At 43.2% G+C, this 22,527-nt stretch overlaps 2 protein-coding genes and 1 pseudogene across 5 annotated transcripts in view; 2 read left to right on the top strand and 1 right to left on the bottom strand.

Moving 5' to 3' along the window:
- The window catches only part of POLG2 (DNA polymerase gamma 2, accessory subunit), a 44,950-nt gene extending 22,810 nt beyond the window's left edge, over nucleotides 1-22,140 (top strand). For 3 of the 4 annotated variants that reach the window (XM_027624821.2, XM_027624817.2, XM_027624815.2), the window contains one exon: nucleotides 21,979-22,140. In XM_027624821.2, the coding sequence (XP_027480622.1) occupies nucleotides 21,979-22,090 (112 nt within the window). In that variant the 3' untranslated portion in view covers nucleotides 22,091-22,140. Of the gene's footprint in view, nucleotides 1-21,747 lie in introns of all 4 variants that reach the window. The other variant, XM_027624816.2, reaches the window with a different exon arrangement.
- MILR1 (mast cell immunoglobulin like receptor 1) lies at nucleotides 59-22,177 on the bottom strand. The gene is given in 10 exon segments (XM_027624822.2): nucleotides 59-1,070; nucleotides 6,827-6,910; nucleotides 7,265-7,333; nucleotides 7,459-7,515; nucleotides 8,068-8,157; nucleotides 10,236-10,346; nucleotides 12,008-12,292; nucleotides 17,649-17,924; nucleotides 21,951-21,992; nucleotides 22,085-22,177. Coding segments are annotated over 9 exon segments (1,038 nt in total). The 5' UTR covers nucleotides 22,140-22,177; the 3' UTR covers nucleotides 59-1,070; nucleotides 6,827-6,857.
- Nucleotides 12,392-17,626, top strand: LOC113939799 (annotated as a pseudogene).
- Nucleotides 22,178-22,527: the final 350 nt, after the last annotated feature.

Raw genomic sequence — 22,527 nt, 5'->3', positions numbered from 1 at the left:
GATTATTGGTGGGTTGGTTTTTGTTTTTCAATAGTTTGTAAGAGCTCATTATATATTATGAAACTTCAAATTTTATCTGAGATGTGGGTTCAAAGTATTTCCCCTATTTATTCTTTCGGCTTAGCTTATGATTTTTAAATGTAATTTTAAAATGAGTCATCTAATTAAATTTAGCAGTTCTTTATATCTTCTGAATTGTGAGTCATACCTAGAAAAGCCTTCCCCTCTTAAAGATTATTCTTAAATTCCTCCTGTTTTCTTCTAGCACTTCTATGGCTTTATTTTTAGGTATTTTAACATTTGACCTATTTGACTTTATTTCGTTGCAGAGAATGAAGTGTAGGGGATCCACCTTTTGTTAAATGTGATTCTAAAGTTTTTACACTATATTGAATGATCCATCTTTTCGCCACTGATTTAAAATGCCATATTTTTCATTCACTGAATTCGCACGTGTGTTTAGATTTATAGCTAGACTTTCGGTCCCGTTCCATTGTTCTACTTGTTCAGCCATATGCCAATACCACACTTTAAACATCATGGTAGTTTTATAATGTTTCCAAACCTTACATATACATCCCTGTCCCTCGCCCCCGCCTTCTGTCATTTATGTTTTCTATATGCTTCTTAAATCCTACACCCTTTATCTGTGTTCACTTTTCGTCCTCAAGTACATCATGTAGTTCTTCAGTGAGAACACAGTTGGAAAAACCTCTTTCTCTGTCTTTGTCCTAAAATGTCTTTATTTCACCCTTAGTCTTGATTGAAATTTTGGCGCATGTAGAAGATATTTTGAGTGGCCCTCTTAAACCTCATCATAACCCTCCTTCCATTTGGTGGGGTCGGAAATCTAAAAGCATTACCATTCTCTTACTGCTGGGGGACGTATGGTGGTGAATATCTTCTAATCAGATGCGTATGCTCGGGATCTAGAAAGAAGGGAGGTGGTGACGGTCGCTGAGAAGCAGGTGTCTGCGGCAGTGGAGCTCCATGTTCTGTGTCGGGCCTGAGGCTGTGGTGGCAGAGGCAGCAGTGGCAGGTAGCTGTCTGGCTCCAGATAGTGAGAAAACCTACAGATAAATTATTAAAGTGGAAGAGAGAGTTTAGTGAGGTTGCTAAGGGATACAGAATCAAACACAATAATATTGTGTTTCTGTATATCAACATGAAACAAAAACACAACTTATAGCATCAAAATATCAAGTACCTAGGAATAAATCTAACGAAAGATGTGTAAGATGTTTATGCAGGAAATAATAAAAACACTCTTGAGAGAATCGAAGAAGACATAGACAGTGAGTTATTTGTAGTTCGGAACATTCACTGTTCTAAAAATGTTAATACTCCCCCAGTTGACCTATTAATTCAATGCAATATCAATCAAAATCCCTATCATGTTCAGGGTTTTTTTTTTTTTTTTTCTTTAAGAAAATAACACGCTGACTTTTTTTTTAAGCTGACTCTCAAATTTAACTGGAAATGCAAAAGGTCAAGAATAGCTAAGACATTCTTAAAAAGGACAAGATAGGAAAATCTGCCTTTCCAGTTATCAGAACTTATTGAAAAGAGTATGGTACTGACACAGGAGAGATAAGTAGAACAATGAAACTGAATCTAAAGCCCAGAAGGAAAGCCACATGTATATGGACATTTGATTTGTGACAAAGATGATACAGCAGTTTAGTGGGGAAAGGACAGCTTTTCAGTGGACAGTGCCAGCATTGGTGATGCTCATGCGTGGGAGCAGGGAGAAATAGGGTGCTCCTTTCATACCACACACACAAACGGTTCTGCGTGGTTGTAAACCAAAATATGAAAGTAAACGAGAAAAACCTCTAGTAGATAGTAATATAGAATAATTCTTGCATGCCCTCAAGTTGAGGAAATGCTTCGTCACCTGGACACACATACACAAAAAACATTAATCGTCAAGGAAAAGGTAGACAAATTAAGTTCTTAAAACTTCTTTTTATCAAAAGGCAACACTGAGAGAGTGAAAAATTAAGCATCAGAGTAGGAGAACAACTATTAAAAAATAAGAAAAAGTTAAAACACCTCCTAGAAAAACAGGCAGAGAGCCTCAAACAGGTATTTCATTAAAAAAGGAATCCAAATGATCTCTAAATATAGGAAAATGTGTTTGTTCAACCTTATTAATCTCAGGGAAATGCAAATTAAAATCACAATGAGATATCACTATATGCCCACAAGAATGGTTAAATTAAAATGACAGTGCCAGTGTTGGTAAAAATGTAGGGGGGTGAAAACTCACATACTGCTCAAGGGAATGAAGAGGTGATAGGACCACTTGGGAGAATATTATGGCATCGTCTACTTAGGCTGGGGATAAGACCCATGACCCAGACATTGTATTCTGACACATATTCAGCACAGTTGCATGCAGTTGGGAAGCAGCAGACATGTTCCTAGCTTAAGAGTGGTCACAGCTGCATAATCGCAATAGCCCCACGCTGACAAAAGCCCAAATGTGTGTCAGCTGTAGAATAGATAAATTACAGTAGATTCAAACAATGGAATACCATTTAGTAATGGAAGATGTAATTACAACTACATGCAGCAACACGGATAAATCTCACAAATATAATGTGGTTTTTTTTAAGTTTTTTTTAAAGATTTTATTTATTTATTCATAAGAGACAGACAGAGGCAGAGGGAGAAGCAGGCTCCCCGCTGAGCAGGGAGCCCGATGCGGGACTCGATCCCAGGACTCTGGGATCATGAGCTGAGCCGAAGGCAGATGCTTAATGACTGAGCCACCCAGGCGCCCTCACAAATATAATGTTGAGCAAAAGAAGCCTGACACAAGAATAAATGCTATATGATTCCATTTATATGAAATTCAAAAACAGGCAAAACTAAAGACAGTATTCAGGAATGCATACTTGGTGGTAAAACTATAAAGAAAAGCAAAGAATCGATCCCCTTAAATGAGTAGTGAAGGGCGGGGCGGTGGGTTTGTGAGTGGGAAGAGGCATGCAGAGGGCATCTGGGCCATGGGCAGTGTTCACTCCGTATAACTTACCAAGTTGTCCATATCCATTTTAATGCATTTTCTTATAATGTGTGCTCTATTTCACAACAACAAAAAATGTAAAGACCCTGGATTTGAAAAAGACCCAAAGTGAAGCTGAAATAGATATGACAAAAATGTAGCTATTGAAAGGAAAACTCAGTAGACCTTTTCCCTTTCCTTTTTCTCTTCTCTTCCTGAACAATTCAGTCCAAAAGCCTGAACATCTGTGCGGGGGCGGGGGGGGGATCAGGTAGAGTGGGAAGCCACAGGAAGTCGCAGCTGGGTGAGGACAGAGTCATGAGGACTACACAAGCCTAAGTACACAAAGCACTTCACAGCACCTGCACCCTGGTACGTGCTGCACACGTGGCAGCTATTGTTGTCACAGAGGAATTCTTGGGAGATGGCGTACCCGCCACCTCTGTATCTTGCGTCACATCCCCTGGGCCTCACCTCCGATTCCCACTGCTCCTGAGACTTCATTCACTTTGTGTCGATAGCATCTTGCTTCAAGTGTACAACACATACCCCCATTTTCTGCCCCGATGCTTTGCAGCGCCCTGGGTGAGATGCCAGCTTGGAATGTCCACATGCACAGCCTAGAAGTGGGGGAGGCATCACCTCCTGGGACAACCCTCAGCCAATCAGGGATGAAAGCCAATGGATAGGTCCTCAAGCAGACAGTTCTGAGAGAGTTTCTCGTTGCTCTGAAGGTTCCAGTGGAATCAATCCCCAGTTGTCCATAGAAGTGCCCAGCTCAACGGTACTCCCTGGTACTGGCTTTTCCTCCAGTCCCTTATGCTTGTTCCCTTGGGTCACCTCCCAGATAAATTAGTTGCACCGAATCCTTATCTCAGGCTCTGCTTTCAGGGCCAGTCCAGGATAAGACAGGGTATCAGAAGACCCTAGAAAGCAGCCCTAGGAAACGGATTTACACCTTGGATGGATAGCAACAGGCGATGTTGTAAGGGGGTGGTAAGGAGGGTGGTGATAACCTTTACATGCCATAGCTTCACAATTACTTTACAATTATTAAGACCTTCCTCTGCAGTGGGGAAGGAGGCAGAGGTAGAAAGTGAAGCACTAGGCTATGCAATGGTTTTAGCACTTGAAAGGCACAGGGCAATGGTAATTATATGGATTGTGGAGTTGGTTGGCTTCTACTAACTGCTTTAAAAGCTTTGCAAGGAGAAAATGAGAGACTATTGATTCAGGGCATGCTGTGAAACCCAGAGGCATTCTGGGCTTCAAAACTTCAGAAGGTCTTAACTGGATCAAATCCAATTACCATTATGGTCTGGAGCTTGCCAGCCCCTCCCCACCCCAGTGTTGACTTTTCCTCCCTGTTTTACTGCCCTGCTCCCTCACTCCTGCTGCCTGAAGTCACGTGCCATATAGGCTACCTGCATTCAAGTCCTTGTCTCAGGCTCTGCTTCCGGAGGGACCTCAAGACAGAAGAAGCAGCCAATGGTAACCAAGTTACGAAGTTTAAGACCTCAAAGACTTAAAGATTTCTAAGGGGAGCAGCCAATTAGTAGGACGCAGAGTAAGCACCATACCTAATAGCCTTTTTTTTTTAATTATATGCCTGGCCCTGTTCCAAGCCCTTTACATTCATTACCTGAGTTAATTATCACGGCCCCTCCATATGCTGGTGTTATTTGCCCCCTCCCTTTCTCCGTCCCCCCAAGTGAATAACGCTGAAGCCCATAACTTATCCACAGTTAAGACACAACTGAGCCTGAATTATGTTCGGTCTGTCTGACTCTGGAACCCTTATTTTCTTAGCCTCTATGACACACTGATTTTCCCCCAAATAAAAATGTCAACAGAGAAAGGGCAGAAATGCTCATGAATGCTGCTTTATGGCAACAAAATCCTCAAACTCATCTGGACCTATGTGCACAGTATCCCTTCCCAGCCTGGAGAGGCATTCCCATGGCCAGTGCTTCTGCTGATCTTTGCTAGGATTTAACTCCCGGTTCAACCACTACTAATCTGTGCGTGATCTTGTGAAATCACTTACCCCATCTGAGTCTAAGTTTCCTTACCTGTAAAAGCAAAATAATAATATCGCCCTGTAGGATGCTAGACAGTTAGTGTCTAATAACTGGTAGCTATGATTTTTCTAGTCAGAGGTCCACTGTTGGGAACTATTAAGACTGAGTTTCAAGCAACCCCCAGAAGAAGAGTAGAGCAGAAAAATTTGGGCCAAGTTGTTTTGTTCATCTAGAACCCAACAAATGCCTCTTGGCTTTTACTGGACTTGACTAATAACGCCTAGGATGAGAGATTTAAACCAGATATCATTTTGACCCACCCCTGTAGTGGTCTGAATGGTGGCTCCCCAAAAAAGATAAGTCCATGTCCTAACTCCTGCATCCTGTGAACGTCACCTTATTTGAAAAAAAGGTCTTCAGAGGGGTGCCTGGGTGGCTCAGTTGGTTAAGTGGCCAACTCTTGATTTCGGCTCAGGTCATGATCTCAGGGTCCTGGAATTGAGCCCAGTGTCAGGCTCTGCACTCATGGGGAGTCTGCTTGAGGATTCTCTCCCTCTGCCCCTCCCCCAGCTCTGTCTCTCTCATAAATAGATCTTAAAAAGAGAAAGAAAAAGGGGGCGCCTGGGTGGCTCAGTAGGTTGGGCATCTGACTCTTGGTTTCAGCTCAGGTCATGATCTTGGGGTCCTGGGATCAAGCCCTGTGTTGGGCTTGCATGCTCTTCTTGTCCCTCTCCCTCCCCCTCTGCTTCTCCCTGCTCTATCTCTCAAATAAATAAAATCTTAAACAAAAACAAAAAAGTGTCTTTGTAGATATAATTAAGGATCTTGAGATGAGGTCATCCTAGGGGTCCTAAATCCAATGACCAGTATCCTTATAAAAGAAAGGCACAGGAAAAGAAGTCCATATGAAGACAGAGGCAGAGATTGGAGAGATGTTGCCACAAGCTCAGGAACACCAGGAAGCATAGGAAACTGAAAGGGACAAGCAAGGATTCTCCCCTAGAGTCTTTGGAGGGAGCACAGCCGTGCTGATATCTTGATTTGAGATTTCTGGCCTCCAGAACTCTGAGAAAATAAATCTCTGTTGTCTTAAGCCACCAGTTTGTGGTGATTTGTGAAGACAGTCAAAGTAATCCATTCTCCTGTCTCCCACAGAACACTATCCTCTCTACAGAACGCCAATGGGAAATGCAGCACATAAAGGCATGCCTTTGCCATTAGCTAAGTTTTGAGGCCTGAGAACGTCCACGAAAATCAATATAAATATTTTTGCGGGCTTCCAAAATCTGAGAGCAAATTGAATAGCAATGGATAATAAATGTGTCCTTGGTGAATAATCTCATTTTCCTCTCGTAACTACGGGGACTCTTCTCTTCAGACACGTTTTCAAGGTCACCAGTTTTTGTTTTAGAATTTAGACATGGTTTTTTTCTTCTGAACCTTCAGTGGGCATGGTGGTGGGGACCCTGGAAAGGTGATCGCTATTCTGCCTCCAGGATGCACTTAATGAAGAGCACAGTGGTCTGGCGATTTCTCTTTTTTCAGTGATGTGGCAATGGGGAGAATGGTCCATGCCTAAAAATGGCAGAAGCATTTAAAAACTGTCACCAGTCAGGATCCCACCTGACAAAACTGTTGCCTGATGACAGGATTGGGTGTACACAGGCCAAAGGAATGGTGTTTAATCATGAAAAATAGTAATTCACTTTAGGTCACCAGTGAGATATTTTTGAGTATCGATCACATTTGCCTTTTCTTCATTGTAAATCAACTTTATAAAAAAGGATCTTACTCTGAGATGTAGCTTGTATCTTTTTTAAATTTCAGAAGATGAGTTCTGAATAGATATATCCAGTTTTACAATCACTACAGGCTTCTGAAATATAAGAGAGAAAATAATTCAGTAAAATTAGGATATATATCCATAGAGACTCTAAAACGAACCCCCCCCCCCTCCACAAAACCTCATTTTAGTAGCTGGGTGGTCTGAAAGAACCATGTGTTAACTGTTTTTTTTCCTAGACTATATAAGAATAATTATGAAACTCTCAGTGTCACATCCTTCCCTCTCCAACCCCGCCCTCCCGTCTCCTAATGAGATTTGTTAGGTTGTTACTGGCTTCCTGGGGTGTGCATGTTGCCTCCATCTACCCCATCCTTGGGCTTCTAAAGCCCTGGTGGCCTTATGTCTCATGTTGATAGGATCCTCTTATCCCAAACTGTGGCTTACCATGAACTCTTGGTGCCACCTCCTGGAACACAGGGGTAGCATAGTGTATCTCCTGGGAGCGTCCAGTTCCTGGGCAAAAGACAAGGAACAGTTATTGGGCCTATAATCCGAATCTCTGATCACGTGAGGGCAGTGGTTTAGCCAGCCACCCTTGACATGGTGTGCAGCCTCTGGACTTTGCAGAGAACACTTACCATCTTGGGCTGTGGGAACACACTGCCTTGGTTCTAAGCCTTGCACGGATTCCCTACCTGTAACATGGGAATAACATAAATTGGGAGTTAGTGGTGCTTGTGTAGGACAGGGTAGGTAAATTGCTTAGCACCGTGCCGGCAACAGGGTCAGGGTTAGTGTGGGCTGGTTTTGTTCTCATTGTTACCAAGGCCCTGAGTCTATTTACCATAAAGCAGCATATGATGCCTGCCTTAAGAGGGGATCATAAGAGGCTCTGGAACACAGTGTGGATCGTTCCAAACTGACATTAAAACATCTCCAAGATATGTTGTTAAATGAAAAAAATCAAGGTGTAGAGTGGCATATCTATGACCTGCTACCCTTTGTGTAGATGCTAGCATCCACGTAGAGGATCTATGTGAGGATTTTAAAAATTGGTTGTTGCCCCTGTAAAGTAGGACTGGATGTCAGGGGTGGGAGGAAGACATTGTATTCTAATTCCTTTTATTTTTTTTATTTTTTATTTTTTTTTTACCCCGGGTCTGTACAACCTTAAAAAAAAATAAAAAAGACAACAATCTGAATCCAACCAACCACACCAATCAAAATACCCCAAAAAATTCTCTTACCTGCTTGATTTTCACAGATATTTGCATATATTCTTACTTCCCTGGCCGTATTTCCATAGTCTCCGGGTGCTTTATCTCTTGTAGCTTTTACTACATAAAGTGAATCATTTATGTAGAATCATTAAATTAAACCAGTTCAGCCACATTTTCTCATTTCCTCTGCCAAGGAGTAGAATCCCCCAAAGGTCCGAAACAAAGAATAACCTGCTCCTATGGCCTAAACTGTTGTCTATTGAAGGAAAACCATGGACTCAGCAAGGAATCCATAGCACCCTCTTCTCCAAGCCAGAAGCCCTTCTGATTTATTTTTCTGGGTCTGCGAGAGACATCCTTTGCTTATGCCAGAGACACATCACGTTTTCTTTCCTTCACTGAAAAGAACAGTCTGTAAAAAGCTTTGTAATATCTGCAAGAGACAGTAAATTACCCAGCTGAGTTCTTTTTAGTCCTGGCCAGTAACCAAGAACACTAATTCTACTTTTGCAAGACTTTTTGTAGGAAGGGAAGACAGGTTTTAAAAAATGTATAAGATGTATACTTTTTTTTTTTAAGATTTTATTTATTTATTTGACAGCACAAGCAGGGGGAGCAGCAGAGGGGGAGGACGAAGGAGGCTCCCTGCCAAACAGGGAGCCCAATGCGGGGCTCGATCCTAGGACCCTGAGATCATGACCCGAGCCGAAGGCAGACATAACCAACTGAGCCGCCCAGGCGCCCAGACGTATACATTTTGACATCTATTTTCAAGTCTTGTGTCAACTAAGTTTCTGACTTGTCTGAATGATAACTCTCTAGAGGAGGCACAGGAGGTTAACAAGTATCTTGGTTCTCTCTATCTTAACAAGAACTTGGTTCTCTCCCTAGCTATGACAGTATCTCCCCGTTCTACAGGTCAGAACACTGAAGCTCAGGCAAGTGAAGGAGGCTGCCCGATGCCCCTCAGCTCACTGCTGGGATGCTGATGCTGAGACATGCTGTTCTTTGTGCATATCTTGATATTCCTCCATACTTGCATGCCAAGTGAAAAGGCCATTTTGAAATCATAAGTAGAGGTGGTCATAAGAGGTGAATAATGAAAAGCAGTGACTGGGGCTTGATGCAGCACTGAATGTAGGCAGAGGACAGTGATGCTTTTGTTGGTCTTCTTTGAGCTTCCTCTGAGTGTCAGAGCTAGACAGCATGCTGACAGATACAAGGCAAAGCTCTTGCCTTTGCGGAGCTGCCAGTTAGAACCCACCAGCTTGTTTGCAGGGCCTGGTGCACAGCGAAAATGCAGGGCCTCTGGTTAAAAAAGTATGAAGATCTGTGCACCTATGTTCGTGGCAACAGTATTCACAGTAGCCAAAAGGTGGAAGCCACCCAAAGGCCTATTGATGGATGAGTGGATCAACTTAGTGTATATATGCATATGTATCTATGGATCTGTCTGTAATGAAGATTCTTCAGCTTTAGAAATGGAGGAGATTCTGACACATGCACAACATGGATGAATCTCGAGGACTTCTGCTGAGTGAGATGAGCTAGTCACAGAAGGAGAGATACCATAGGAGTCCGTCATCCGAGGTCCCCAGAGTAGCCAAATTCATAGAGACAGAAGAGAGAGTAGTGGTTGCCAGGGGTTGGGGGAGGGGGACTGAATGGGGAGGGCATAATGGGGACAGAGTTTCAGTTTTGCAAGATGAGAAAAGTTCCATGCGTGGACAGCGGTGATAATTGCACGGCAGTAACAATGCACCTTATGCCATTGAACCGTATACTTAACAATGGTTAAGATGGCAAATTGTATTGGTCTGTATATTTCACAAATTAAAAAATAATTTTAAAAAGAGTTAAAAAGAAAAAGTATTCAGAATTTCAAGACAGTGACAGCAGAGCACGAAACCCAGTGTGGGGCTCTTCTCAGTGCAGGGGCTCCGGGTGACCGCACAGGTCACGGACCTCCAAGCCATCGAAACAAGAAGGGCTTTCGCCAGAGAAATGAGAACCAGCTTAGGTGTGAGCTGTGCGGGAAGCCGGCTTCATTTACCTTCCCCTTTTGCCTCTTTCCCTTCTCTTTGTTCCCCTCATATCCCATTTTATATTTCCCTTTCCCTTCCTCTTCACCTTCTCTTCTGCTTTCTGTACCCAACACCCATAGCAAACAATGCAAAAGCTGCTGAAGAACTTACTTGCTTTGTACTTTGGTAGTATCCAAAATGCCAGAATCAAGATTATTACACTCAGCACCAGCAATAACCCCGGAAGCAGTAGCTGCAGGCAGAAAGGACAGCCGTCTCCACCTGGAAGAAGACAGCATTCACTGGTCACCACACAGCTTTCTTTTCCAATGGTATTGAACTGTGGAATGTTCTGGAAAGGGCAGTCACCACCGTCTCCCAGGCTAACTAATGTACTGTGTACCCCAGTCTCCAGACTGCTATGGACACCTGCCACTCTTGAGAATTAACTTGTTAGTGAAGTTCTGGAAGTCACAACCAAGTGCATCTTCCACATGGGCTCATACAAAGAAGAGAAAAACAGCACAGCATTTATAACAGATGGATTCCTGGCAGCGTTGTTAGGATCATAAGGCTCAGAAAAGCCTGGTCATTTATTGGGCAAAGCCCTTAGTCATTTGGTATGATTTATGTCACTTAAACAGCTACCATTCATTATTAACTACACCCCAGACACTGTGTTAAGCGCTTTACATGCATTGCCGTATTTATCTCATTGCTATCATTCCCATTTTACAGATGACTAAAGTAAGGCTCAGAGGGGTTAAATGACTTTCCTACAGTCACACAGCTAGTAAATGGAAGGACTGTGACTGTAGGCAAAGCTTGACTCTGGGGCCTGAGTCCTACAGGCTGCCTCATTTGTTAGAACTTACTGAACACCAGGGCGTGGGCTCTGTTCTGAGGATGAGGCTGGGTGAAGTGTTCAATACCTAAGCATGCCTACTGCCTTAGCTAACCTTTTTTGTTCTATCCTTCTCCTACCTCAATGAGTGTCCCTTTGTAAGGTCCTGGAAAGCCAGATTTGAATCTAGAATTCTCAAACTCCTCAGCGTTCTGCACTAGAACATGGCAGCATGCAGAGAGCCAGCCCCAGCCCCAGCCTGGCCCACCTTTCCACTCAGGCTCTGACCTGCACCCTAAGGGGTCTCGTGTGCACATGGACCCTCCAGCTTGCGTGTACAGATGTTGTCCATGCTCCCCACAAACAGCCCCCTTAACTCAGGGCCAGCGATGCTCACTTCCTTTCTGTGGGACAGCCTTGGGAGGATGAGCTGGGAATGAGACTTGTGTAGGCCCTGGAAGGTGGGTCCCGATCTGATTGGGTAGGGAATTCAGGTCCAGGTACCTAGAATATGGTTCAGGAAAGTGGGGATACAGGGTCCAGGTGGGTATATTCTCCTGTTTCCCCCTGAGCTCCTCAGCCGAGGGGAAGATGCATGGCGGAGAAAGCACCAGAACAGTGCCCTCCCAAACACAGCGCTGGGACAGGAGCTCTTCTCACCCCAAGGAGGGTCCTGGAGGTCTCCACTCACCAACCCCTGGCAGTGGGCAGTAAACAGCCAAGCAGGCGGGCACAGGTGTTAGAAATCAATGGAAAAGCAAAAGAGAATCAAAACCCGGCAGCTCCAAGAGATGCAAAATCTGATGTGATTGCTTAGAACCTGGGCCGTGGAAGATCAAGGCAGGAAGCAGGGTCAAGTTAGGAAGTCTCCCTACAGGATTGTAGGGATGTAAGTCTCCCTACAGGATTCCTGACCTAGCTTCTAGGCTCATCTTCTTCCTTTTAGTGGCAGAAAGAAACCCCATCGGGGTTTGTGTGGAACCTCCCAAAGGAAAGGCATTTGGATGCAGATGGCCAGCATGGGAAGTGGGTGGGCAGAGAAGCTACAGTTTCTGGAAGCAAATGCAGACCCTGTGGAAAGAGCTCAGGTAGCCCTTACCTGGTGGGGGATTGATGGAGACTGGCTGACTGTATCTTTCATGGTCAGGCAACCTGTTTTCACTTTTGCACCTGTACTCTTCCCTTTCTCCAGTGTTGTTCTTGCTTACGTTGAATTCAGCAGGCTCCCTTACATGCTTGAAATTAGGTGGTGATATGGCAATATCTTTCTCAAAGAAAGTATAAGTGATGGGCAGAGAGCCATTGAGCTACAAACGTAGTATTATATGTCGGTCTGTTTCTATGTTAATGACATGAATGTTCAACACTGGTGTGATCACTGGGTCTAGAAAAATGGAAGTGTGTGTTGAATGATAAGGTTGGATTCACTCAGTCCACAAACGTGGATTGAACCCCTACTCTGCTCCCGACCGTGGACCAGAAGATGAATGACCCCCTTCTTGAGACGTCAGGCAGCTGGCTGCCCAGTGAGAAAGACCAATGGTAAGTGGTTGGCTGCACTCAGTGCAGCACAAGCCAGGTGCTGAGAACGCCGGAGGGTGGAAGGCGTCTCTCTTCTTTGAGGAATCACAGCACAAACTTGCCTTTCATCAGAAGTCTCAGTCTGTTCATTGTTGAGGATGAGTATAATTTTGTCAAAGATCTAGTTTCAAGTATGAAGTTGAGAGGTACTTTTATTCCTAATCTTTATAAGGCTACAGGGGGGTTTTTTCTTTTTTTAATCAAAGAAATCTAAAAATATCATCTTTTCTAACTTTTTATTTATAGAATTCAGCTGTACAGTTATCTTCTACTTCCTCCCACAAGCAGGAAGTAACCCTGGTAAATAGATTTAAAGGAACTTTTCAACAGGAAGTATGTGGGTCTGCTAGATTCTGTCAGGTCATACCCTATTTTGTGGGAGAATCCAGCTATATTATTGATTTTATAATTCATTTATAGGGGCACCTGGATGGCTCATGTAGTTAAGTGTCTGCCTTTGGCTCAGGTCATGATCCCAGGGTCCTGGGATCGAGCCCCTTGTGGGCTCCCTGCTCAGTGGAGAGTCTGCTTCTCACTTTCTCCTCCCTCTGCCTCTCACCCTGCTTGTGCACGCACTCTCTCTTTCTCAAATAAATAAATAAAATCTTAAAAGGGGGGTGGTGATGCCTGGGTCAGTTAAGTGTCTGCCTTTGGCTCAGGTCATGATCCCAGGGTCCTGGGATCAAGCCCCTTGTGGGCTCCCTGCTCAATGGGGAGACTGCTTCTCCCTCTCCCTCTGCTCCCCTCCCCCCGCTCATGCTCTCCCTCTTGCTCACTCTCAAATAAAAAAAGAACTAATTCATTAATAAAGCAGAATAATAGGAAAGGAAGGAAAATTGTTGAGTATCCATCATTGTCAGGCTTGCTATTCACATTACCTCATTTCACTTCACAATAGTACTACAAGGAAGAAGTTTCATGCCCATTCCACAGATGAACAAGCTGTGATTCAGAGAGGTTAAGAAACTTGCCCAGGGTCACTTAGCTAGTAAACAGCAGATCCAGTTGGCTTGGGCTAACGCCCCAGCAGAATTTTTCTTTAAACAATATCAGTTTGGCACAGAAACAGTGAAATACAGGGACCAAAGTATAAGTAAAATCAAAGAAAATAATTTAGAGTCTCCTTACTCCACCCCTCCCCTGAGCAGGAATCCCTGGGGAAGCATCCTTGACAGAGCAGTACCTGGTAACAGTGGCCTCCAAGAACAACTTTGGGAATAGTAATGGTGGCATTGGAAAGCAACTTGGGTAACAGCACCAATAGGACATTCTTCCTATGGAACTGAAGTCTATATCCTGTAATTTTCAGGAAGGGGCCGTTGAAACATTCATGAGGAAGCAGAGAGCACAGACTCCTCTCTGAGATGGGATGATCCAAACTAGACCAAGGATTGATATCTCAAGTGATTGGAAAAATGTATACTTCCCTGAGAGTTTGTAAAAAGGCTGGCAAAGCGCATCACAGCTTCATGGTGATCAGAGTAAGGGAATAGCTACTCTTCACTAAACCAGATATTTTTTTACAAATTTCAGGGAGCCCTTTTAAGACTCATTCAACTGCCACCTTTCCCATAAGACCTTTCCTAAATCCTCCAGGCTGATGTGGTTCCTCTTCTGCCTCCCATCATGATCCACTTGGATTTCTCATGGTCCCCCTCATATGGAACCTGTTTGAAACTGAACTCTAGCTAATCTGCTAATTATTGAATAATCAGTAGGTAGATAAACATATACTAAAACCCTATTATTTAAGAAATGTTTTTATTTATATATTCATTCATCCATCCATCCATCCATCCATCCATTAATTCACTTATTTTATCATGGTAAGAAGAGTTAACATGAAATTTAACTTAAAATTTTTAAGTGCTCAATACAGTATTATTAACTGTAAGCACAATGTTGTACAGCAAGATCTGGAGAACTTATATATCTTGCATACCCACAACTTTATACCTATTAACAACTTTCCATTTTCCCCAACTCCCCATTCCTCCAGTTTTCCCCATCTCAATAAATGCACCACTCATCAGCTGATTACATTAGATACCTGGAAGTCATTCTTGATTCCTTCCTCACCTTCATGACCTGTGAATCCAAATCTAATCATTAACAAGTCCTGCTGTTTCTTCCTCCAAAATATATCTTGAATCTACCCACTCTGTCCATCCTCACCATTGTCTCCTAGATGACTGCAAGAGCCTCCCAACCAATCCCCAACTTCTACTCTTGCCCCACCTCACCTAGAGTGGAATAACTTTGCAGATGACAGTTGGGTCACAGGCCCAGCCTGCCTCCAGTCTCGCCTGGGGCCACAGTCCCCTCATCTGACCTTCAGCCATACCAGCCTCCTATTAGGTCCTTCCCAGCCAGCCAAGTTCTTTCCCAAGTTGGAGCCCCTGCACAGGCTATTGTCCCTTGACTAGAGCCCTCTTTCCCTGTCTCCTCACCTAGCTAATGCCTTCTCATTCTTCAGGGCTCTTCTTAAATGTCATCCCCTTTGAAAAGCTTTACCTAACTACCCTATCTAAGTAGAATGCTCCACCATCCCCTGCTTCTCTCCATCACTGTGCCAGTTTGTTTTTCCTTCCTAACAATCAACAAAGTTTGTGATCATGAATTTGGGTACTTGGGTTTTGTATCTCCCCAACTAAGACTGTAAGCTCCACTAGAGCAGAAATGAATGTATAGCCAGGGCTTGGGACATTTGGGATATCAATAGTATTTGATGAGTGAATCAGTGATCGTTATTCATGGCTCATATCCCTACTAGGCTGGGGACAAGAACATGTCTTAGGCATCACTGAAACTCCAGCAACGCCCAACATAATTACTTGCACAGGGTAAGCACTCAATAGATACCTATTAATCTGATCTAAATGAAGAGGAAACAGTTTTATAACCTATCAAAACAGTTCTACAGGACAGTGTAATTACTGTAACAAATTGCAGGAAACGTGTACATTTACCTGGAAGGCAGGATGTGGGAAGATTTTCTACATATCTGTGGGACAGAAGCTCAGCAAATGAGTACTTGGGGTTTGGGCTTTTAATCAGCTAATTTAAGGCTTCAGCCATTGAGTTCATAAACCATCTAAAATCGGGCTTATTCCTTGCAGGAGTGTACGCCCCTGTTATTCAAATGGAGGAGACCCACACCAGTGGTGGGTCTTGCATCCTTTCTCACACTGAACCTTGGTGATTTGAAGGACATTTGGATGCTTTCCCTGCCAATAAGTGCCTACTCTCCTCACCCCATTCTGCCCACAGTAGACTGAGACTCTCACCCAGAGTTAAAGCCAATGTTAGGATTATACTGCCTATCTTCTCAATTCATATTTTAATGATTGAGGACTGGAGATATATCAAAGGTGTAGCCAAAGGGAATATCTAAGGTTGCACAGGAAGCTCGTGGTACACAGGTCCCCCAGTGCTCATCCCATTGCTCTTTCTGCAATACCAGGCTGCCCAGTCCAGTCTGGTGGCCTATAATGACCACTAGAGAATATTTTCAGCTGGGGGATAGTTGGACGCTTAACTGAGTGAGCCACCCAGGGGCCCTGACTATCATTGATTGTTTTGGGTTTTTTTGTTTTTTTTTTTAAGATTTTATTTATTAGAGAGAGAGAACATGAGCAAGGGGGAAGAGGGAGAAGCAGGCTCCCTGCTCCGACATGAGGCTTGATCCCAGGACCCTGGGATCAAGACCTGAGCCAAAGGCAGATGTTTAACTGACTGAGCCACCCAGGTACCCCTATCACTGATTGTTCAGATGGTTATAACCTAAAAAGCTAAGAACCATTGAGCTAGAGCAGTGGTGCCCAATGGAACTTTCTGTAATGATGGCAGTGTTCTTTGCATTGTCTAATACAGCAGGCACTGGTCGGCTCTGGCTATTGAATACTTAAAACATGACTAATAAGACTAAGGAACTGAGGTTTTTATTTCATTTAATTTTAATTAATTTGGATTTAAATGAAAATAACCGCATGTGGCTCGTGGCTACTATGCTAGAGAGCACAGACCTAGGGTCACTCAAAGATTTGGTCAGTAAGTCAGAGCTCCTATGTTTAGAAGCCTCCAGGTACAATGCACACACATTAGCCGGGAAACCCTATCTCCCTCTCCTAGGAGTCCACTATCAAGGTCATGAGACCATTAATGCTAGGTTGTGAGAGGCTTGGGGTGGGAAGATGGGAGAGAAAAATACAGTAATAATAAGATGTGTTTGGGCAAGGAGAGCGCTGGCTGATGGAGCACCTGGTGGGTAGTCACTGCAAAGGGGAGAAGGTGTGAAGGGCCTGGGGCTTTGAAGACCCTTGCCGCAGTATCCACTACTGATTCTAAGACTTCTCGAGTCTTCAGAGAAAAAGTAATTTTTGCCTACATGATGGGGATCCTAGAGTAAAGGATCTAGAAAAGATCTCAACAATTTCCCAAATTGTTCATGTAAGATTTTTGTCTAAGGCAATCAGGCTACTATTATCTGAAGTAGGCAGAAGTCTTTGGAAGACGTATTCGGGACTGCCAAGTTGTCGTTCCCCAAGTGCCAGCCATTGAATTTGGCCCCTCTACCCGCTCCCCTGCACCCAGCTGAATACGACTTATCTCTGGAAGCTGGGAAGGCACAAGCTGAACGGTTGGTCATATGAGCTCACCCTCTTAAATGGGAGTACTTGCTTCAGTCAACAATCCCAGCCACAGAAGGCTCCACGAAGATCCTGACCTGATTCGTTTGACCTCTGCAAGATCAGCAAATATCTATCCCAATTTCAAACCCACTCCCAGGACCTCACTCGTAGGAGCTCTGTTTGAAATTGGGTCCCTCTTCTTCTGGTATTATGTTTTCAAAACTGACAGAGATAGGAAAAAACAAAAACAAAAAACTTATCCAGGAAGGAAAATTGGATTGGACATTTAATGTTTCATATTAAGTCTGGCAACGATGACTCTATGTATTATTGTTTAAACAAATCTTCTATTAATCATTTTTAAAAAGTCTTTAGAAGAGAAAGTAAAATGGAATTAATAAGAACAAAGACCTCAGTGACATACTTTCCAGACTCTTGAGTATTTGTAGGGAAGCAAAGAGCCCACTGTAGAACAGGAAGGAATCCCACAAATCACAGGGCGCCCCCAGGAATGAGTGCCCTACTTACCCACAAATGTGAAGTTGAACTCGTGACTGTATTTGACCAATGAACAGTTAGAAACTTGGGCTTTGCATTTGTAGGGGCCCAGCTCATGGGCTTCTGAGATGCTTAGGTTAAAAATCATGGGTTCACCTTTTCCATCATGGGTTCTCAGGTGTTTCTCACGCCGAAACAAAAAATAGGTGATCTGTAGTGATTTGTTCTGGTTGGAACAAATTAGCGATACATTTTGACCCCTCGTGACCGCTTTTGCTTCTGAGTCCAAACTTGGAGAAAGGAGTTCTGGAAAAGAGAGTAACACGAGAAAACGTCTTTGTGAATGTCCCTTAATAACTAAATGGTAACCTGACCACATTTTGTGGGTCAAGGTGGTAGAGACACTGGTTCCTGGAGAACTTTCTTGCTGCACAGCCAGGCTGACCAGTGTGTGAGGAAGCCTCAGCACCTACAGAAGCTCCTTCCAGTGATGCATGGGGGGCCTTGACAAGCTCTCTCATGCTTGCCACCTCTTTTGCCACTGAGAGCTTGAAGTGGACACTGTTTTTTTTTTCTCTTTTTTAAAATGTAAATTCCAGTTAATTGACATACAATATCAGTTTCAGATGTACAATTTAGTGAAGTGACCTCTTAAAACTGGCTATGCTGACTTAGAAATATTAATTGATGCTTTGTATCTCTAAAAGATAAAGACTTTTTTGGTAAACACAACAGTACCATTATCACACCTAAAAATTAATAATGTTTTTAAAATGTCATCAAACGGGGCGCCTGGGTGGCTCAGTCGGTTGAGCATCTGCCTTCGGCTCAGGTCATGATCCCGGGGTCCTGGGATGGAGCCCCACATCGGGCTCCCAGCTCTCTGGGGAGTCTGCTTCTCCCTCTCCCTCTGCTACTCCTTCCTCCCCCACTTGTGCTCTCTCTCTCTGTCTCTCAAACAAATAAATAAAATCTTTAAAAATAAAATAAAATGTCATCAACATCTAATTAGTGTTCAAATTTCCCTAATTGTCTGTTGTTGTTTTTGGATCCAAAATGGCCCACTGTAATTAGTTGATATGTTTCTTTCTTTTTTTTTTTTTATTTTTTTTTTAGTGTTTGTTTTTTTTTTAGAGTTTTTTTTATAAGGTTTTATTTATTTATTCATGAGAGACAGAGAGAGAGAGAGAGAGGCAGAGGGAGAAGCAGGCTTCCCGCGGAGCAGAGAGCCCGATGCAGGGCTCGATCCCAGGACCCTGGCATCATGACCTGAGCTGAAGGCAGACGCTTAACCATCTGAGCCACCCAGGCGCCCCTAGTTGATATGTTTCTTATGCCTTTTTTAATCTATAGACACTTCCATCTTTTTTTTTCCCCTCCCCCTACAGGTTATTTGTTGAAGATAGCAAGCTGTTTATTCTATAGTGTTTTCCATGGTCTCAGTTTTGTTGATCACATTCCCATGGTATCTTTTACCATGTTCCTCTGTCCCCTGCCCAGAGGCTTAATGAAATTCAGATTAGCTTTTATTTAGCAAGAACACATGGGGTTAGTATGCACTTCCATGAGGAGGCACATAATGTCTGATCATCTCTCTTTTTGTTTCTTAGTAGGCTTTGACAATAACCACTTGGAAGCATTATTTCACTAGAGGTTGCAAAATGGTGATATATTAATTCTATCTTTCCTTTTTTATTTATTATCTGAAATAATTCTATAAAGGGAAACTTGCCCCCGTCAACTCTTTAGTTCTACTGAAGTATGGTTTGCATAGAAAAGGCAGGATAAATGCTTGGTTCTCTCCCTTTATTGACCAGTTCTGAAAATAATGAGTTTGTTTTCTAGCATCTTGTAACAGTAGGATATTTTTCTTTCATTGTTGTTATTTTTTGTTTAAGAATCATTATGAATTCATAGTTTAAACATATTTGATGTATTTCAATCCATTGCAATTATTATTTTTATTGTCCCATTTTTTGACCATGGGAAGCACCTCGGAACCAGGCCTAAGTCCTTTTTTTGTTTTGTTTTTGTCTTAAGGTTTTATTTATTCATTTATTTGAGAGAGAAAGAGAGTGCATGCGAGAGAGTGAGCAAGGGGGGAAGCAGAGTACATGCGAGAGAGTGAGCAGGGGGGAAGAACAAAAACAGAAGTTTGTTTTTAAGTAAACTCTCTGCTCAGTGTGGGGCTCGAACTCACCACCCTGAGATCAAGAGTCATATGCTCTACCAACTGAGCCAGGGGGCACCCCTCCTGAGTCCTTTTGACACTACCCAGCAGTCTTTGATAGCTTGTATGTTTGTATTTTTTTTATTTTAAAATGCCAAGGGAAATAATAACCCTCATCAGAAAATCTAATGTAAGAGAATAAAATTATTAAAGAAGAGAAATATTAGAAAATGTTTTTATGGGCACTTGGGTGGCTCAGTTAGTTAGGCGACTGCCTTCGGCTCAGGTCATGATCACAGAGTCCTGGGATCGAGCCCCACATCGGGCTCCCTGCTCCATGGGAAGCCTGCTTCTCCCTCTCCCACTCCCCCTGCTTGTGTTCCCTCTCTCGCTGTCTCTCTCTCTCTGTGTCAATTAAATAAATAAATAAAATCTTTTAAAAAAAAATGTTTTTATATCACCCGAGAAGAAAAGTTCTTCCAAGTAAGGCACAAAAATTGAGAGCCACAAAGAACTTAAAGCTTTTCTATGGCAAAATTAAGACAAGTGACAGCCTAAAAAAAAATACTTAACACATAAATGAAAGCAGAGGGTTCTTTTTATACATATAAGTCAATGGCAAATGAGTAAGAAAAAGACAAATAAATGGACAAATAATATGAATAGGTAATTCCCAGAAGAATGAATGCAGGGGGCCATTAAATATGGTAGGGCCAGGGGATAGCTTGGGTGGAGGAGGGGTTTAGGCCCTTCAAAAATGCCAACAACTTCCCTTCCACTCTTTGGTCTGGACAACTAACATTTTCTCAGTCTTACGTATAAACTCAGCTTCAAGACAAAGCCTCTCCTCTCTTCCCAACCATATAGCCATCCCTAAATTTCCTCCCCATGGAACTGAGTGTTCATGACCAATAAACATGAAAAAGACTCAGCCTCATGAGTAATGAGGCAACTACAAATCACAACAATACTGAGATATTGGTTTTTACTCATCAGATTGGCAATTTACAAACATTGTCTCTGCTATTGGAGAGGGGTGGGAAACATTCGCCCATGTGAGTGGTCACTGTTGGTGAAGTTTCAGGGTATTGGGAGGGCAACTTAACAATTCAAATGTACTTGACCTTTGACCCAGCAATTTCACCTTAGGATTTTATTTTATTTATTTATTTTTAAAGTTTTTTTTTTAATTTATTTTTGAGAGAGAGAGCAAGAGAGAGCGCAAGAGCCGGGGTTGGGGGACAGAGGGAGAAGCAGACTCTCCCCGCTGAGCAGGGAGCCCGATGCAGGACTCCAACCCGGGACCTTGGAATCAGGACCTGAGCCGAAGGCAGACACTTAACCGACTGAACCACCCAGGCGCCCCAGTGGCCTAGCATTTATTGACAGTTCACCAAATGTCAGGCGCTGTGCTGAGGGACATGGCTTGTCTCACTCAGTCCGCCTCATAAGAACCCTCCCCGGTAGGTGCTTTTATTATCCCATCACAGAGGAAAGAGATTGTCAAGTGGTTGCATCATCCACCCAGGCTGCCTGCTGGAAAACAGTAGAACCAGGGTTAGGACCATGACCCTAGCAGGTCTAGTTCTATGATGATAAACTGTCTCCCAATACATATTTTTTATTTTGTCGCTTAAATTATTTTACAATGATTATGTGTTGATTTTGTACATTAAAAAAAACAACAGCAGGGATGACTGGATGGCTCAGTCGATTAAGCTGCTGACTCTTGATTTTGGCTCTGGTCAGGATCTCGGGGTCCTGGGATGGAGCCTTGCAGCTGGCTCCACGCTCAATGGGGTGTCTGCTTGAGATTCTCTCTCTCCCTCTCCAGCCCCTCTCTCCCCCCTCCGCCCCTCTGCCCACTCTCTCTCTCTCAAATAAATAAATAAATCTTCAAAAAAAAGCAGAAAGAAAAATATTTCATTATAAAAACAATCTCAATATTTTATCTCTAAGTCTCAGGAAAGAAGCTTCAATTCCCGGCCTCACATCGCTTCATTTAAACTGTAGGTGATGGAAAAGACTCGACTCTTTGGTTGCTCATCTAAAAGCACAGAAAGACTTAATCATGAACGGTCGCGTTGGGAAAGCTGACCATCCCCACGGTGTCGGTGAAAACGGTTTTGGTAAAAGAAGAGAAGGAAGTAAATGAAACTTACTGTTTATTCTTCTTGTGTCACAATCCAGGGCAGCTTTTTGTACTGAAAGAGAGAAAAGGAACGTAAGAAAACTCTTTCTCCACATCACGTTTTGGTTTGGAGATGCAGGCTTCAAAATGGCAAATGGGCCTTACATATGAGAGAAGAAAAAAAGCCCCAAAAGAACAGTTTATTCAAATATCTGCACATTCTCTCAGAAGAAATCGGATGGGAGGGAAAGGAGGCGTGGTGCCCCCATAGGGGTGAGTCATTTAAGGACTTCCTCCTTTTCTGACCAACTTAAAGAAATTGGAGTTGCTGGGGCAAGCTTGAAACAATATGACTGGTTGGTTTGACCAGCGTGTGTTCCCCCAGTGAGTTCTTGTACGAAGAGAGAGATGTGGTAGGTCGCCGTAACTCTGGCTGCCTGGGAAGCTGGACAGTGGGAGGAAGAAGGAAAGACAGGACTGTGATTTCGTCTTTGCAAAAACCCACCTGATCATCTCTCTCTGGATTCGGCCTGTATCGAAAGGAATTTGACGGAAGTTGGGTCCAGCCTTGGGAAGCAAATACTGACTGTCTGGAGTAGATACACACA

This window comes from Zalophus californianus, chromosome 16 (assembly GCF_009762305.2).
Source record: "Zalophus californianus isolate mZalCal1 chromosome 16, mZalCal1.pri.v2, whole genome shotgun sequence".
Classification (NCBI taxonomy): Eukaryota; Metazoa; Chordata; class Mammalia; order Carnivora; family Otariidae; genus Zalophus; species Zalophus californianus.
Note: the sequence above shows the minus strand (reverse complement) of the source record. Positions and strands in the feature narration are given on the sequence as shown.